The sequence below is a fragment of the Dromaius novaehollandiae genome, chromosome 7, assembly GCF_036370855.1.
Source record: "Dromaius novaehollandiae isolate bDroNov1 chromosome 7, bDroNov1.hap1, whole genome shotgun sequence".
Lineage (NCBI taxonomy): Eukaryota > Metazoa > Chordata > Aves > Casuariiformes > Dromaiidae > Dromaius > Dromaius novaehollandiae.
Genome location: NC_088104.1, coordinates 32,709,186 through 32,728,896, shown reverse-complemented (window position 1 = coordinate 32,728,896; position 19,711 = coordinate 32,709,186). Strand labels below are relative to the sequence as shown.

Here is a 19,711-nt window from a genome sequence, read left to right as displayed (position 1 = left end):
AAAGCACAGTAAGGCTAGCTATAGCCTTAACAATACATAACATTACATAAAATAGCCTGTAGCATAACATTTTTTACAGATGACACTAGTAGCATCCACTAGTACTATCTGAATCTTCCTACTACAAGATCCTGGTGTCAGTGTTGATAATCCTACTTAACAGTTTGACTTAACATACTGAGTGTTATCAGCTTGATTTTTTTTCCCCCAATGACACTCCTTTGAGAGAAAGAGGTGTAATAAACCATCTCAGGGTGTTGCATCTGTTTAAATGCTAAAGCCACAGAATGACTTTTTCTCAATCTGAGTTTGAGGGTTTTTTAAAGCTTTAGGAAACCACATACATCTATTAAAAGGACATTTTAAAGCTACAAACTCTAGCACTTAGAAATCTTACTGCCAGCATTTCCTGCTGATGCAACTCTCTTTCAGCCTCCTCTCATATATACTTTATGATATATAAATGATATGATGACGTAGTATTTTCTCACAGGATCCCTGCTTCATTGAGGGCAGAGTATAAGTACTCTGATAATGCACCAGGAAATGTGATAAATGGGATGCTGTCACTTTTTTTTTTTTAAAGCAGAAATCAAAAGACAGTTTCAACCTGAGGTTGAAATGCTACTTTGAAAAGTAGGTAAATCAATGTTTGTGCTCTTGCTGTGGCCGAATAGTCTTACTTCATAAAATTACATAAGCAAAGTATTCATGAGTGTATGCAGAATCCTTATTTTCTGAGTGCCAAACTCAAGACACCTCAATCTAGTCATCTGAAGTTGCAAATCCAGAAAATGTCTGAGACACATTTAAAATGGCAACTGTGTTTTTGCAAGTAGGTGGCATTATGTAACACTTCATATGTTTAAAAGTATTTTTAGGTTCTCAATTTAAGCACCTACAAACTTTAAACTTAGATTTTGTACCTCAGTTCTCTAAAATGCAAATAGTTCTTCCTCACTTCAGAGAGATGGTATGCAAATAAGTTTATTGCTGTTCACTAAGTTCCCGATTATGCTAGTGAGGAAGGAGCATTACAGAAAACACAGGGAAAAGAAATATTTCAGTCTCTTTAGTAGAATCTGAGTAGCATGCAGGAAAACAAGCATTGTGCAATGAGGGGAAAAGAAAACACTGAATTGCCACTCAATGTATGAGCCCTTTTTTTCTGAATACTGAGGGGGGGGAAAGGGGCTAGGGAAAAAAGAACACTGCACAGTCATAAAATTGGAAATCAAAATGCATGATTATAAGGCCAAATTAAAATTGCACTGGCAAAGTTAGTTTTGGCATTTCTTAACTTCTGACTAGCTTTGCACTCAGAAGTGTATCAGGATTTGGGGCAGTGGGATAGGAAGTATTTTAAAGGCATGTTTAACCACTATATTAAAATAAATTCTCAGTTTTATTCTGTAACAACAACTGGCCACTGAATGGACTGTTAGCTTGCATCTCAATTAATATGAGGTCAGGTGAGCCTAATTTACAAACAGCTTACCTTACAAACAGTCATTTGATTTGAAGAGTATAGCAGTCACATCCCAATACAATGAAACTCAGATAAAATTTATTGTTTGCAATTTGGACAGGTAAGTATCAAGAATCAAAAACACATTCCTTTTGAGAACTGAACTCTAGATTTTTTTCCAGCTATCCCAGACAGACTGAATCAGTCAGAGATTCTGCCTCTTGAGAACTAAATGCAGCAGACCTGACTGAACTGGGAATGTTTAATGTTAGAAAACCCTTACCAAGGAAATACCTCAGACTTGCCAAGTTCTCATTTTGTGACAGTTGCAAATAATTTGCTGAATGGAAAGCAAAAAAAAAAAAAAAAAAAAAAAAAAAAAAAAAAAACCTAAAAAATCCCCCAACCCCACAAACACACACACAAGCAAAAAAAATCACCCTGCCAAAGAGAAGGGGATAACCATGGTATTTATAACACTGCCCTTGAGTTTACAATAGAGCATGCACATACTATTTTAGTTAGACATGGAGTTTAATGTGCTCCACAGTACACTAAAGAAGAGCAACCCAAAGAAGTAGAAATTTTTTGTCAAATTCACTTAAGTAATACAATACATTTTACACTTTAGAGCCACCAGTCTTTTAAAGGCTATTGCTAGTTTGCATTAGCAATAAAGACTCCTTGAGTACATCATTTGAACAAACAGAAATCTAGATACATCAAATGTACATCATCCATTTCAAAACAGAGTTTAACAAATGCTGACAAGCTCAACTGTAAGACATTATAACCTTCACATCTATGAACAGATTAGCTTCTATTGCCTATAATAGTAATTCCAAGTCTGTTACAAATCTCAGTTTTAATTATTAGGGTCAGTTACCTGGAAATAGAAGTCTAGTATAGCAACCATATCTGTGCCTTCTGGAAAACACTGATGAAAAAAAAAATAGTGTCTTTAGCTAGATTATTTTTTTAAACACATCTTTTAGCGTTAAAAAAATTAAGCTATATTCTTAAATTAAGGTATATTCTTGTCAGTATATGAAACACTGGTCAGATTTTAAAACTAAACATTTATTTAAATGTGAAGAGCAGAAAAATTAAATCACTTCCCATTTAAAAATAATACAATGCTGTGCAGTTTTAATATCTAGAATAATCTAGGTATTAAAATCTCTTTCAATACAGCTTTCAGAAACTTTAAATCAATGCATTGCAAAAAGCACCTTGGAGTTTTGTAAAGCCATCTGTTGTACTGCATAGATTATGAACTTTAGGCTACGTAAAATATTACTTTACCTTGACTAGTATACAGAGATAGGATTAAGGGTATTCTATTAAAATTATGCAAGTATATACACTCTTTCCAAATGAGACTGATTTGCATAGCAGAACTAAAACATACACAACATTAGAATAAATTATGCCACACTGTAAATCATCAATTGGAATAAATGAAAAACTTCACAGGCCAAGACTATGAAAAACACACAACCTTGAATATAGGATTAAAAAATAAGAATAACAAACCTTTTTTTCTTTCAAGTAGTAGCCTATCGCAAAGTTTCTATCTCCGCTCTCTCTTTCAGACTGGAAACTTATAACAAAAACAATAAAAAAATCCAGAATGTCAAACTTTGAAAATGTTGAAATTCAGAGAAGCACAGTGCAATTCAATAAAACTGCATGTAAAGAATACATTACTCTCTGAACACAATTGTCATAATAACAGAACATAGAAATTGCCATATATGCTCACCCCAGCACCTCCAGCCCAAGGAGAAGCATGTAAAGACCCTCTCCCCCCAGAACACAGCAACGAATAAGCTCAATAAGGAGTCCCAAGTCCCTGGAAAACGTCACCACTACCTACTACAGCTGCAAATCTAGCCACTACACTGTTACCTAGAACTGCAGAGAAAGGACTAAGAGGCTCCCAATCTCTTGAATCCAACAGGAAGATATCCGTATTTTAAGGTGTTTGAGCAGAAGAAAGGTATTTATAGGAACAACACAAAATTTTTAACTGAATTTGGAAATGAGGAATAAAAAGCATCAGTAATTATTAAAACTATCTGGCAATCTAGCATAAATAAGCCTGTAAAATTTGAGAAAAGGCAAAAGAAAAGTAGATTGTTTCAAAATATCTGTTTTGGAGAGCAAGAAACAGTGGCATGTTGTGACTTTATAATTTTCTATAGTTACACATCTTTATTATTCTTTCATTGCTCCAAGTTTGTTCCATCAGAAGTCAATGGTAATATTTTTTATTGACTTCAGGTGCACGTCACTGACAAAACTTGCCAGTTAAATAAGAATAGTAAGATCTTGAAAATTGGAATATACCATTTGCCTAGCACAGTTCATGTCAGTGCTCCAATTCAGACACAAATTAAAAGCTGAAAGCTGAATTTAGGTTGCTATGTAGCTAGATCTTACTAATGAAGCTTGTAGCCTTTAAATATTTAATAGAACATTCACTTTCTGGATTGCATTTTATTTTTTACAGCTAACTGAGCTATTCTTCATATGTCTGTTTAAAACAGAAAATCTGTTCAAGAAACAAGTTGCAGCAATAACCACAAATATAAATGAGATCTATGAACAGTGTAAAAGTACTATGATTTTAAAGGGGCTTTACTTGCTGACTTTTCCCACCCCTTAATTTCTGATCTGTAAACTTGTATTGCTCTGACTAAAAAACATTTTATGTATTTATTTCTTATCAATTTATTGCATTTGCAGCTGCACAGATACTCATTTCTTATCACTGAGAATAACAAAGCAGGAACAGCTTCATAAAAGCATGTGTGGTAACTCAGGATGAGCTACGCTAAACCTACTCAAAGCAAGCTATTTGTGCCACCACAAGTAACAGGGAATGCCAACAGGGATTTCTGAAGTGCAGTCCTCCTGTAAAAGCAGACAACTATTTGCATTCTCCTTCTTATATAATTAAGACACTTCTTTGGTGACACTAGTTGCTGAGGACAACTCTGCTCCCCATGCTACAGTTTTTTTGCCTATAAAGATCCAATAAAGACTCCTTGTTAAGTTAAACTAGCACACACCTTGCGACTCCAACAGATGCTTTTGGTTTTAGACCACTGATTTTATCAGTAGTCCTATGAACACATCAGAAAGGTAACACAATGTCACCATCAAGTTCCTAAATCACAAGTCTCAACATTAGCTCAATTTAGCAAAGTAGAAAAACTGCCCTGAAAAATGAGATACTGTTATATGCCAGAAGACTTAAGAAAATGCCATTTTTTGTAAAGAATATGCTGAAAAAGACTTTCTAGACATCTAAGAGTAGATATGTATGAGAGCCAGTAGACCACTGTACAGACTCAGTAGCTTCCCTACAGGCTGTAGCTACTGGGATGTATAAGCAGTTTCTACAACATACTAGGCTACACTCAAAGGAATTATCATTCGTATTAGCTCCTTGCTGAAAAGGTTACTGACTAGGCCCAAGTTCAATGCTCAAGAAGATGACAAAAACAAGTAATATTTCTGTCTTCCAGCTCTTCCCACTTTTAGTTCCCTCACGTTGCATAGGAGGAGGAAAGGGAAAACTTCAGCACCATTCCTTTCTTGCACTTGAAAATAAGTTACAAAGTTTGCCCTGAGTGAATACTCTGCTCTGTCAGCCCGTAAGTCACGATTGAAGATTTGCTGCATTTTGACCAACACAAGTGGCCTATTTCCCCCCCACACACACACACTTTTTTTTTTTCTTTTCTTCCCCCTCCAGCCTGCATCTTATTTTCTTTTTTGCTTAACAAAACTAGGAAGAGCAGCACGCAGACCTTCTTCCCCTTGCTCCAAGAAAGATAGGGTATTGGTTTATGATCACATCGTTCAAGGAGGCAATCAGTGAAACCAGAGATTTAAAAACAAAATCTTTCTAAAAATAAAGACATAGAAGTCCTTTCAATGAAAAGATTTTTTAGTCCTGGTTACAGTTCAGTTCAAATCAGCTATACACCTTTTCCCCAGTAGAGGTTAATCAGTGCAAAATTTAAGTTAGAGACAAACTTCAACGTCTCAGTACGTGCTGTACTCCTCACTACACGTACGTAAGCCGACTTGCAGATAAGGCAAAGTTCAAGATCCTGCTCTTAAAAGTGTTTCTAAAAAGGCAACAGAAGAACGGAAGCACATCCGAGAGCAAGCTGTAATGAATGGCTCATTCACTGACAACACTGATCACACCACAGAGGAATCTGAGGATTGAGTTGCAATTCAATTAGTGACCAGGCTTAGGGCTGCACTGTGCGTCATGACGAGTAAGTTAAGCATGAAACCTAAAGGATAAAACGTAGGTAATTCTGTCCCATCTGGTTATTCTATTATGTTTATATAGATAGCAGAAGTCTTAATGAAAGCTAATATCTTTCATAGTAAGCCCTTCTACATTAACAATGCTCAGCAAAAATACTAGTTATCTCGTTCCTCTTTCCTCCACGCGTGCACCAGCTGGTACCCTGGCAAGCACTCTGCTACACAGCATTCTTAAGATCTTCACAACGTTGCCTCAATAAGCTTCCAGGATGCGATATATTAAATCAATGGGGGGAATTATTCATTTTAGAATACAATTCAAACACATTGCAAAAAAGCATAAGGAGTTCCAATTGCATAAAGTATGCTTCCTAAACATTTGATATGCACCCATTTAACATGCACAGTTTAATTTTTAATATGAATGCCAGGAAAGTAAGAGTTGTGCTTACAGCTCTCACTGCAATAGCACCAGCAGAGTGCTAAAGTGAGTAATAAAATTTCAAAGATATAAACTAACACTTTTATGCAAGATTTAGCCACTGTGCTGGTCAGACACATACATGACTTTGTTCTTGTATAATTTTAAACCAAACACAGACCCTAAATATTAGGGGTGAAATGATGGTTTCAGTGTAAATAACCAATATTTGCTGAAAGCTCAAAAGGCCAAGTATCAGTTCAGATCATTTTCTGCCTAACTGCATTAAGTAAATAAAAGAAATACTCACGTAGCATTACTGAATCCAACATATTCATTACCCGCCATTTTATTCATGAATTGCATCACCTGGGGGGGTGGGGGGAGAGAGAGTTAAAAAAAGGCATTCTAACATTTTCAGACATTAAAACGTGATAACTGATCAACTTTCAATCCAGGCTTAACTAAGCCTCTCTCTTGTAATACAATTTTACAGATGAAATTTAAATCACTAGATGTTTAAATAACCAAGTGCAGATAAAAAACAGGAAGCTTGGTTTGAAATGACTAAAATTTCAACTTGAGATTTTCACCATTGAATTTAATTAGGAAAAACATAAGAATGTCATAACATTCACTTACATAGTCAAATTTTTCTGCATTATTTGCTCCTTGCTGCAAGAAAAGAAAAAATAATTTACAAAAACTGTTAACATAATGAAGAAGTTCACTTAACAGTATTAGGAATTTTATTGCATATAACTAAGGTATGAGGCTACTTAAATATAAAGGTACTACAATTATTCCACATATTAATGAAAAAATTAAAGTGTTAGAAAAGTAAAAGCTTTAATTATCATTTAAATAAAAAATCCTATAAGATGTCTTATCAAACACCTGCATTTTGAAAATGAATTTAAACTGAAAAAGGTATGCTTTATTTTAAGTGCTCTCTATTCAACTTTATGTATTTATTAAAAGTAAATGTAGTAGCTAAAGCAAAAACATATAAATATAATTATTATCAGTGTAAACATAATGAAAACACTAACTTTTTTTTTTTTTTTTTTTCAGATTAGTTACTCAAAGGTAGTCTTATATTACCAGAGCTGAGCATATAAAAATTCAGGCTACTGAGGTTAAAGCTTTTTCCACAGCAAGTGCCCATACTAAGAATTTGGATCGAAGACTTAAAATAAAGTGCTACCCCTTACTATGCAAATAATTGCATTGAATCAAAAATATCTGATTTGATTATTATCTGATTAATGCTCTACCTATTAAAAATTAAACAGTTAGAAAAATAATCTTACATCATAAAACACAGTACTTCATCATTTTGTTAACAATATAAGGGAGAAAACCCTAAATCTGATTTAATAAGGATACTACTGAAACTTTATTCTTAGGGCTGGTTTGTTTCAGTGTTTTCGGGGAGAGAGAGGGATTGTGATTTTTTTCTTTTTTCCTCCTCAGAATAATTTTAAATTTAGTAACTGCCAGTTAAAGATGTATTGATTCTTCAACAGTTTCTGAAAGCTCACCTTTCACAAATTCCTACAGCAATAAGTGGAAAGAGGGGCAGGGAGATAAATAATAAATAATAATAATAATAATAATAAAACAGTGCATGTTCTACTGCAGGGTGGGTTTTGTGTTTTTTTGAAGTAGCCAAGTACTTGCCTCTGAAGCAGTTTAAAAAAAGACAATGGCATCACAAACTGATAGAAACAATACATCTGATGGGAATGAGTTTATAAATAATTTTAGTATTAAAGATACTTTATTTAGTTAATAAAACCTTCTATTTAAGGTATCTCAAGCAATTCAAGACACTACTTGCACTATGCTTAGTACGGGAGCAGGGAAGGAAGTGGAAAAAACTGAAGCTTTAAATCAACCAGTATTTTACTTAATGAAATGCGTAAAGCCAGTCTCGTTTCCCACTCAATATGTGGATTAGGGTGTTGCAGATAATCTGTGAAGCCCATGCATCAGCTCATCTACAACAGGATGTGCAGTCATACACGTACGATCACTAGCTGAAAGGAACACCACACTGTTTTGTCAAAATTATGCGCCAGTGGTTACCTTATGCTTAAAAGCTAATAACCTCACTCTTAAAGTCAATGATCTCTAGCTAGATAATTTGTAGTAATAAATAAGATAAAAAAATTCATGACACATTTCATCAAAATGTTCCTGTATAATACACCAGAACATAAGCCTTAAAAATTTAACTCCAAATCTGTTCAATGAAAAATAATTAAAAGAAGAAATTACCAACTTCATTGAACTGTTGCAGTTGTCAAAATATTCCATAGATCCTAATGCTGTAAAATATGTAACAACATTTAAACCACAAAAACCTTTTCAACCTTTCAAATGCACAATGAACATCTTTTCTGGGAAAGTGGGTCAGCATTAGTTATGGGATGCTGCATTGATAATTGTATGGTTAGACATTTATAATAAATTGAAACAAGTTCTTTTGTTATAAAAAAAGAAAGAGGGAGAAAGGGATCATGCTTTCTGCAAAAATATAAATACATAATACTTCACTTTTCCTTTTTTGCCCAGTTGAAAAAAAAAAAAATCCCCTGCCCTTCAACAAAAACCTGACTTCACTAGCAGTATATAAAGTCAGTGGGCAAAAGACCCAGTACAAGCTTCTTCATATTAGCCTTTTACAAAAAAGGGTTTCTTTTAAAAAGTTGCATCTAATTTCATACATCTTAGGAAGAAAATCTTCTGCATACCAACTCAGATGATATATCTCTATTCCCTGATGCTCCACACATTTGTACAGATACTTTATATAAAACACAAGAGCAGTGCTACTGAAGTTAGACTGCTCGTATACCTAAAGTCTGTGCCTAAGTAATCATATAACCAAGATGGCAGTATGTATTTAACATAACGCATAACTCAAACAAGAAACTTTGCTTCCATACATATGACAACTAAAAAAAGTATCACTATAGTTTCTCTGCTGTCAGCTGCTGACAGAGGTACACTACCCTCCTTCTAAAAAACAGAAGAGACACTGAGGCGACACACAGTCTATGATTATAACTCAAGTACAGATACAAAATCCTAGCATTAAGTATACTGAGCACCTTTTCCACAATAATTTAAACAAATAAAAGAGACAAGAAAACTTCTATTCTTATTCAAGTGTTTAATATTTTTAGCTTGATTATATAAGCTTATGAGGTTGGGGAGACTAGAGGAATATTTCTAAAAGGCATTTGCTTCTTAAATAAATAAAATTCATCCGTCTAAGACATTAAAGAAAACATTCCATGCACTATCTCCACAAACACTTAATACATATACTAAAACATATGTTCATATACACACTTACTGTATGCATGCTTGTGTGTATATACATATGGAAAACATTTCTAAATGAATACAAAATGAAATTGAAAATGTTAAGATTGAAGCAGTCTGATAGAAAATTCAAACTTGCAAAAGACAGCTCAACACACTTTTTTAAACATACGAAAACACAGTGGAAGCTATGGCTGTCCATCATAAATTTGAATTTCTCAACTATGTCAGGATCTTAGTGACCTTCCTTTTGTCTAAACCAGCCGCCCTGTTATTTGTATTTCTACTGGAAAAATACAAAGCAGATGCGTATCTACATGTACATAGGAAGAGAGAGACCCACGGATACTTACCAGAGCTTGCAACAAAATTAGGTATCGTTAATTAGAAAAGTAGTTACTATTAGCCACTTTTTAATCGAAATGCATTCCACATTTACATGACTAGATGACATAAGCTCTTACCATGTGTCTCTCATTAAAATAATTTTTCAATTTGAATCCAAGACAAAATAATAAGAGTGTCTGCATCTTAACACTTAAAAAAGAAAATAATAAAAATTAATTTCTGGATTATTTTAAAGCCAAATTTATAACCTAATACTACAGTGTGCTGAAAACTCACAAAAAATTCTAACACTATGTTAGAGTGCAAGAATACAGTTTTCACATTTGTGCATTTTACATTAAGTTAACTCTTAATGGCTTTATTCTAACTTTCTGTACTTACACGCTTTTTTTATTTGTTAATCTGGGCATGAGCTGTGAGAACTGGTGTCTTGATTGTTTAGCATGCCATTTTCAACTCTGAAATACTTGGGAGCACAATGTCACACACAATATTTGACCCACCAAGAACAATACTATTTAAAATACATTTATGAATTATTTATGTGTCCTTCAGGTATTAAATACTTTAATATGTGACCACTGAATACCACACATCATTTCAAATATCACTCCAAAAGGGGAAAGTACATATTACTACATATTCTGTGTGAAAATACATAATACATCTGGGTTGTAATAGGGCAGAATAATGTGAATGTATGTTCTCTTCAGAATTAGTTACTGCAAGGAAATGAAAAATCCAGGAAGACAGGAAACTTCATAAAAATAAAACAAACCCTCAAGTATCTGCTAGAGAAGATTGAAATGCAAACACCTGTGACATGCATGTACATTTACATATCAGTCCATCAGGAAGGATAACTGGAATGGGTAGCAGAGGGTAAATGTGTACTATTTACTGCAACTATACTGTGAAATAAACCCAATGAAAAATAGGCATTTTTTCCCCTCACGGGTTAGATCATGATTATATAGATTTCCAATAACTGAATCCTGAGAACAAACAGTCCCCCTTGTTACAGCTGGCCAAGTTTTTTCCATTACTAGTGGCCTCACTTATTTTCTGACTTACCAGTATATTTAAAATCTAAGTATATTAGATACTAACACTGCTTTTTATACTTCATACCAAGAAGTTTTTACTGTAATAAGTTTTTTTTCCAAGGTCAGCCAGTTCAGCATTGTTGTTTTCTCCTACACTAAGTTTTTGCAAGGACTATCAATATTGTTATTCCCCCCAAAACGTATCTGAACGCTTCCCACATGAATTCATTAGCACAGAATACTTCACTTCATTGAGCATTCAAGTATCTTTAGGGTCTGTGTAAGATTCTATATGTGGTAGTCAGCACTTTGGGGATTTATATAGGTTACAATTGCCCAAACCTTTGTGGTTAATAGTAGGAAAGGTTTTATTTACAGATAGAATGTTGAAGCAGACAAAAGTGACTTAAGATCAATCCTTTGTCCTCTGGCAATTCCTTCCACAGCCATCTGCGTTATTCTACATATTTCGCTCAGAAGCCTTCCTCTTCAGCTCTCATTTGCACTATTTCCATATCTAATGCACTACCTCCCCAGTCAGTAAAGATACATGGAAGTAGGCAACTGTTGACAGTCACTAATATTCCTGGAGTTGATAAACTTTGAAAATCGAGTTCAAGGTTTCAAAAAAAAAAAAAAAACCAAAAAAAAAACAAACAAACAAAAAAACCCCAGAAGATTAAAGTTTTAAAATCTATCTATATTAAGGATAGCAAAGTTGTTTCTCAGTCAATGTGATTTACAGAAAGGTAGGTGGTTAGTGTGCTGAATCTGTACAGGAGCTGAATTTTGTTGTTTCAAGCTCTTGTATGTCCTTGGAGACGCCGAAGAATTCACTGTTTTATCTAATACTGCTTTTCCACATAAACTCCTGCAATTGCCACTACAGCTTTCTTTGGATAACAATTTATATAATTATTAAAACTATACAATTTATAAATGTGTAATTTATATAGCTAGTAACAAAGGCAGATGGCTGCACAATTACAGACAACAAGGGAAAAAGGTCCTTAGGGTTTTTTTTTATTATTATTATTTTTATTTAATTAAACCTGGCCCACAGGATGCCCTCTATGCTAAAGCATTTTAATTGTACCTACATACTTTAAATTGCTGGAAGAGTCTGTGGAGTGTAACGTAAGTACAGTTAGAACAGAACCATGACTTAAGGCACCAAAATGTAAATACATTGTAGTTCCAAGCACATGACAGAAGAGAAATCAGGTAAGCCAATAAAACTACCTGATGAAGTCATGCCTAAGCAAGCCAAAAAAATTGTACAACTTAAGATATGCATAGGCTTTATCAACAAGTACTAAACATAATACTACAGTTCAGGTCTGTGTTCTGTTTCAAGGTGCAATGCCTAATTCTTAATGCAGTCAGAACTGGGTAGGTAATTCCAGGAACACTTTTTTCTCTAAGATACTAAGGTGCTACATCTTCTGAAGAATGGGAAAAAGAAATTACTCCAAACTTCTTCTTTTATCCACAAGTAACCATAATCAGATCAGTCAGAGTCTATGGCAGTTATGTACAAGATGATGCATATTAACCGCTGAAAAAATTCTATGCAATGGAATGGATGCACATTTTAAGACTTTTTAATATCAGTTTTACAGAAAGAGATAAAGTAATGAATACCCAAAATGGTAAAAGCAGTCTTAATACTAAAATACAGCAATAATCTTTCCATAGCTATCAACATGCTAGCATTAAACTGTCACACATGATGTATTTGACTATGCTTAATAATTCTGTAATTGTCTTGGACTATAAGAGCCACATACAGTCTTCAGCATATGTAAACAACACCTTAAATCAAACAGAATGAAGGCAAAGGAACTGAGGGCAGTACATGGATTACTTAAGCCACTTCTTCCAGGAAAAAAAAAAAAAAAAAAAAAAAAAAAGAAAAAGTCTTAGATTAGCTCAAACCTAAACTTGAATTATTTAAATCACTGAAAAATTAGCAGAAAGATTGCTAAATTGTAGATGATAAATTATTTCACAAAAGATACTTATTTAATAAGTTTGTACCTGTGACTTTGTATGCAATTTCCTCAGAATTATGTTTAGTTTCGTTAGTTATTCATATGATAAATGGCATCTTAGTGGAAGCAGTACATGAAAAAAATCTGTATTTTATCACTCCGAAAACAAATAATGAAGTGATAAGTGTGATGTGTCCGAAAGACGTGCAGTTACTACATGCATAAAAATGTCAATGCAGCGCAATACTCTTAAGAACATTACAGAAAAAAACCCCAATACCCAACAAAAACCACCCCCCAGCCTTCTAACAAATATCACAACTGCATGCAGTAAACAAATGTTTTATCTATTCAAAAGTACACCATTTATCAAGAACTCTATGTGCCTTCTGCAAGAGACACTCTTGTGTTTTTGCCTTATGACCAGTTTGGCGTGTTGTAGTAGGACTAGCACTTTGACATTTCAGACAAATGGGTTATTAACTCAGATTTTAAAATTCACTATTATCAAAGTGAATTTCAATGCTCAGTCAACCTTTAAAAAAATATTAAATGTGAATAAATTTACCTGTCATACTTAAGGCCATTTTCTTTCACCTACAGCTATTAAAGATAAATGTCTTTAAGCAGGAGTTCTTACACCTTCTTTAAATATAAAATAACAGAAAAATCATCATCTAAGTAATGTTTAAAGTCAACAATTTGGGAATCAGAGGTAGGAAATACACTGTAGCTAATGGACTTTGAAACATAACCAAGACAAAGGTTGTAAACAAAATTTTTAGATCTATTAAGTAACAGCATTAAAATTTCTTCTTTAAAACTCCAGGGGACTGACATGTTCCCTAGAATTCTAAGCAGAAATCCACAATTCTAAAAATTAGATTTTTATACCAGTGACTACCAAAAAAAAAGCAAAAATAACAGGTAAAGCATCTGGTAAACATTAGCATTGCATTAAATTTACACCATTATAACTTCAAAAACAGATTATACGCAGCTACTCTAAGAAAAAAAATGCTTTTGAAAAGTTGCAAGATCATGGACTACCGATTTTGAAATCATTATTCAGTTTATTTATGATTTACTCAGGAAAATACAGGCAACTGTTTCCAAACACACTTATTTAAGAGAGCACATCTAACATCCCAAGAGAAACTATATAAGCTGAACATGATTTAGTTGAACAGTATGTTAAATAGTGGACAAACTCAGCAATAACATTTGTGCGGGAATATAGCTGCATAGCCCCTGCACAAATTATAAAATCCTCCGTTTCTACTGCACAGCAAGAAATATTCCTGTAATTTTATGCTATACAAGAACATCTGACATTCAGAAACAAACTTCTGAGTTTTGTAAAGTGCATTCCTGAGGAGATACTAATCAATGCTAAGAGTATCAGGCAATTCTCTCAAAAGATACAAGCTCACAAGAAATCACACAAATGATCTCTGAGTGAGAAAAATCAGTCTCGTTAATTCATTTGCTTTAACTGGCAACGTGCTGTGCAGTTAAAGAAGGAAAGCAAATAAAAATAAAAATACTAAGGAGAAAGACAGTCTTTCAGCTGCACCATTACTTCTTTTAAAAACGGTTAGCCTAATACTGCCTTTGTTTGGAAGTATTACTATTTCAAAAACATCAGAGCTTGTCTATCTGCTAATTAGTAAACCACAATCAGCCATTGCACACATAAAATGAAAACAGTTCATAATCTGCATAAGACACCTTTCTATACTCTATTAAAATACTCCGAGCAAAACTAAATATGAACTTTTTACCTTGATTAAGGATGTGATCACAATTGCTCCAGCATTCACCATAGGGTTATGAGGCCTGTCTGTGAAATAAATGTGTCAATTACAGGTATATCCTCAGGCACACTTGTCAAATAAAACCAGGCAAGTATAAGTGAAAAATAATCATAAATACAAAACATATCACTTAAAACTATGATTATGAAATATAACCCCAATTTAAATGCATCCTAATCCAGTATTATACACAATTTTTTGTAAATTTTGTGCAAAAGATTTTAGAGTTTAGAACACATTCAGCCTAGTAATACTTAGCAGTCCAGTGAATTCATCATTAAAATCCAGCAGCACTTCTTAAAAATCTGGAATTCTCTCCAATGTCCCAAGATTTGACCAACACAACGACCCCCAAATGACTTTGCAATTTTTTGAGCAAGTTGCCAAGTCCCACTGATTTTCAAAGTATACAAAAGTTTTTTTTTTTTTTAAAGCATTCTTCCTAACTCTTGAATTTTCTTATTGTTAAACATAAATACAAAATTTGGAGTCTTCTCAAAAATCAGACGTTTCTATTGCTTTCTTCTGGAATTCAAATGACAATTTTATCCTCCTCAGATGTATTTATTTTATTTTAGAATTGCCTTGCACCTGCTATACTTAAGTCTTTCTTATTATCACTAGTCTTCGTATTAACAGGATTTTTGTATTCTCAGTCATTCCTGGCTGCTCATGTGAACATACCACCAATCTTTTTTTTCTTTTTCCTGTTTAAAGCTTTCCTTATCAGCTGTCTGCTTTTCCCAACTACTAGTTTTCATTCATTAACATCTACCTCTTGTAGTTTCCCCCTTTTTTATTTTCTTTCATTTTTAACTTAAGATTTTCACTGTTCCTTTCTAACTAGAATGCTTTTTAAGGGATTTGGCATCTGGGAAAACTCAGTCAACTCTCAAACGTTTAATACTGTAGCATGTTTCAATTCTTCCTTATATGTGCTGTTACTTTATTTCCAAATCTGGAAAATATTCCTTTAAAAGCACAAAGCATTCACTATATACTATTTTCATATGAAAATTAGGCTGGGTAATGGTCAATTGCACTCAAACAATCATCTGTAACTATTAGACTAATCTCCAAGAAGGAAACATCAAGTCTCTTCTAGTATTTTTAAGATTTTTTTTTTTTATTTCAAGTTACTCTTAGTGGAAGGGTAAGACCGATACCTTAAACCAAAAATACTGAGGTTCCCCTAAAACACAAACTTACTTTCTATACACTAAAATATTTTAAAAGTTGCTTGTGCCATTCCTTACGTCTCCCGCAAAAGATAACTATAAATTGTTCCCATTTTCATTCATCTGACTGTACATAGATCCATGTATTTCACATGTCCTATTCTATTCACATGTCAATAATGCAAGTGATCCCTGTCAAGTATGTTTGATTTTTGATTAACAGAAGAGTCCAAATAGGAAAAGTGTATCATTTCAGTAGCTTCCTAACTTAGCCTCCTTAGGGACCAAAAACCTGAACACCATTCGAAAAGAAGCTGCAAGTCAAATGACAATTCACAGCACCACAGACTGCTGGCTGGAAGGGACCTCTGGAGGTTATCTTGTCCACCCTCACGCCCAAAGCAAGGCTAATGGCAGCACCAGATTAGGTCACCCATGGCTTTGTCCAGCTGTGTCTTAACAACCTCCAAGCATGGTAAGTCCACTACCTCTCTAACCATCCTGTTCCTCCTAGAGAACAAGTTTTCCCTAACATCCAACCTGAACCTCCCAAGTCAAAGTGTGGGGCCATTGCCCCTTGTTATATCATCTGCCACTGTCGAGAAGAGTTTCATGTCTCTATCTTTGTGACTGCTCTTCAAAAGTTTTAAGTGGTCCCCACACAAGCCATTAACCTCCCCTTTGCCAGCCCAACCCAGAACAGAGCCTCTCAACCTCTCCATGTGGGTTACGTGCACTGGGCCCTGCAGCACCACAGCAGCCCTCCAGTTTGTGAGCATCCCCCTTGAATGAGGGTTCCCAATTCTGCACACAGCCTCACCAGCGCAGAGTAGAGAGGGATAATAAACCTCCCTTTATCTGCTGGCCACGTTCCTCATACTGTAGTCCAACACAGAACGAGCCTCAGACATGCCAAGAGCACACTGTCACCATCCTGTCTTGCCCTAGCCATGCTTCTGATTTTCTTCACCTTCCTCTGATCAACACCATCAGGTTATCACTCCACTCCATAAACATGTTCATGGCTTAACCATACACGACTAATGCTCAAAAGTTTTTTTTTCTTAATAAATGCTTTGCTCTCGATTCTTTTGCACACCTCCATGGTTCCAGTCTGCCATACAGTAAAACTGAACAACAATTCCAAAACCCCCACCACATGCACAGGACCTGTAATGTTCATTTACCAGTCAGCAACTCAAGAGCTAATCAATGTGATAGACCCAAACAAAAAATATACCCCTTAGAAGTCTCCTGCATTTTATTTCCTTGAAGATGTCACCAGTTACCTTCAACATCACAAGCATTCTTGACTATTTTTCCTCTACTCTGGACTGAGAAGCCCCATCTCTCACTGCTTAACATCTCAAACTAGAGCGTATCTATTCTGGCCACTCTTCAACCACCATACCGCAATTTGCTGACCTCACATGAAAAATGGCAAGAACCTTCTGATGAAATAGAAATGTGGGCTTTCCTGATTTCTCTTCCGAAGTGAAGTCATTCCCTGTCCCGCAGCAGTGAACAACTGTTGCTGGAGCCCTGCCCAGCTAAGGGGGGGGGACACAACAGTACCCTGCTTACCGCACTGACAAAAGCTCTCCTTTGAGAGTCTCTCCCAGTGCTGCCCTCCAGCATGCCCAGAGAGCTGCATAGGACAGCTTCAGCAACCCACCTCTGACTCTTCTAAGCAGAACCAACCTATCAGGGTACCAGCTCCCAGAGGAAAGCAATTTTCAGTATTTATACAAGCAACAGTATCCAAACACTTCCTACACAAATATCTGTGATTAATGGATGACCCTTTTGTCATTAGCTACAATGAGCAGTCTCTGTACAGATTTATAATACATGGCATTTTTTCAGTTTCCTTGACATTTTAATGGGCAGGATGCCTAAATAAAAATCTTACATTCTGAAAGATTCTTGCTAATTTCAAAGAAGAGAAATCAGAACACTGCCAGTTCCTGTCGATAATGTTTCCCTTCCCAAATGTGTTTTTTCCCCCCCTCTTAGGATTGTATTGGTTCTCATACTACATTTAGTATATATAAAATAAGTTAAAAAAAAAAAAAAAAAAAGCCACACACAGGTCTCCTACAGTAGCAGCTATTGATTTACTTCACAGTGTGCCACCAGCAAGGGTATTCCACATCACACAATGACAAAGAACGAAGGCTGGTATTATTACTGGAACAGTTTGCCAGACAGGCGAACCAACTTTTGACAGACTCATCTGTTAATCTTTGAAAAGAGATATCCATTATTGTGTATGCTATACAGTAGTGAAAAATAATTGGTTTTATAGCTCATAACGATTTGACAATTAGCATGACTGCTCTAGCAGCCTGCCATGCAATTATACCATATCCAAACTAGACCTTTCTCCTCGTAAGCTAAATCACACTGCCTTTCCTCTGCCAGTTCTTCTGACCTTTTTCATCCACCTATTGGCCTTACATCTTTCTTGTGCGACTCTGATTTGCAGTCCGAGCAGAAAAGCAAGCGGTTGCCACACGTACACAATAGAGATGCTTTAAAACACAGAACACAGTTCATCATGACAACTCCTTTCTGAGCAGATATCAAAACATGCTTGTCTAATACAGAAACTGAAAGAATCTTTGGTTAACATCCTTTACCAGTATAAAAGTAACAAGCTCCTGCCAGTCCCTTGTTCATTTACTACACAGCCTTTATTATGGAACTAAATTCTACAAACGCTTATCATCAAGAGAAGTTCACTTACGCACTGATAAAAGATTAAGTGTGCATATATGAGTAACGTCAGACATGCTGCATCAGGCACTCGATAAGCATAAAAAGCTGTAAACTACTCAACTACTCAAAGATCAAATTATTATTCTTGCTGAGGCACATTTCAGACATTTTGCTATATGAAATTCATGATCTACTTCAAACAACTAGAAGAATTTATTTATACTTAACATGCAAATTCCTTTATTCCTCCAGAAATCTGAACTGCACAATGGATGATACATTCCCTTTGATTAAAAACTTTTTAAACAGAAAAGCAGAATGATCAGATTTCCATCACACAGCACAGATCTCACTCAAAATGTACATGATACTTAGTAACATTTTAATAAGTTGGCATTAACTCCTATTTAAAATTGTCTTGTAATATTCTCCATTCTTTCTCCCTTGAATCTCAACAGTAAGCTAGCAAGCAACAAAATACAAAATCACCTTATTTTAGTAAATTTTAATGCAGTTTAAATATAAAAATAGCTTCAAATGCAAGTAATCAGTTTTCAGTAGCTGCATATCACTTCATACTAGTCCTGATTGTGAACGTGAAATCCAACTACATGGGATTATTTAGAAAGCAAATGGATAAAATAAGTATTGTACCTTTTCAAATCTGATGATTCAAAGTGGTAAGGTATGTTCAAACTATCAAATACTCTGCACACCCAAACATTACACATCAGTTTAAATTTACAATAAACTATAATCTTTTCCTCCTTCTTTCCTTTCCACTCACAGAATCCCAATTTCTCTTCCATGTAACCAAAACATTCCTATTCATTAGAATTCTACCTCCCATTTTACAGACTGCATTGAACTACACTGAACGGGTTTTTATCTGGTGCACTTTCTTCACATCAGTTGTATCAGACACACACACACACACACACACAAAAAAAAAAAACTAAGATTTGTATCATGTGAGTTAGTCCTATCTGTTCATTTCATGCATGCTGGTAAAAATTTCAATAGTCCCCATTCCCTTATTGTATGGCAGACTTATAAAGGCTTTTTAAGTCTAACAGTAATACAACA

General features: G+C 34.8%; 1 protein-coding gene across 1 annotated transcript in view; it reads right to left on the bottom strand.

The window, feature by feature from the left end:
• Window positions 1–19,711, bottom strand: part of GLS (glutaminase) — a 66,039-nt gene that overhangs the window by 27,034 nt on the left and 19,294 nt on the right. Inside the window, 5 exon segments of the mRNA XM_064515103.1 lie at window positions 2,355–2,405; window positions 3,005–3,071; window positions 6,496–6,554; window positions 6,828–6,860; window positions 14,694–14,752. Coding sequence (XP_064371173.1) covers window positions 2,355–2,405; window positions 3,005–3,071; window positions 6,496–6,554; window positions 6,828–6,860; window positions 14,694–14,752 — 269 coding nt within the window.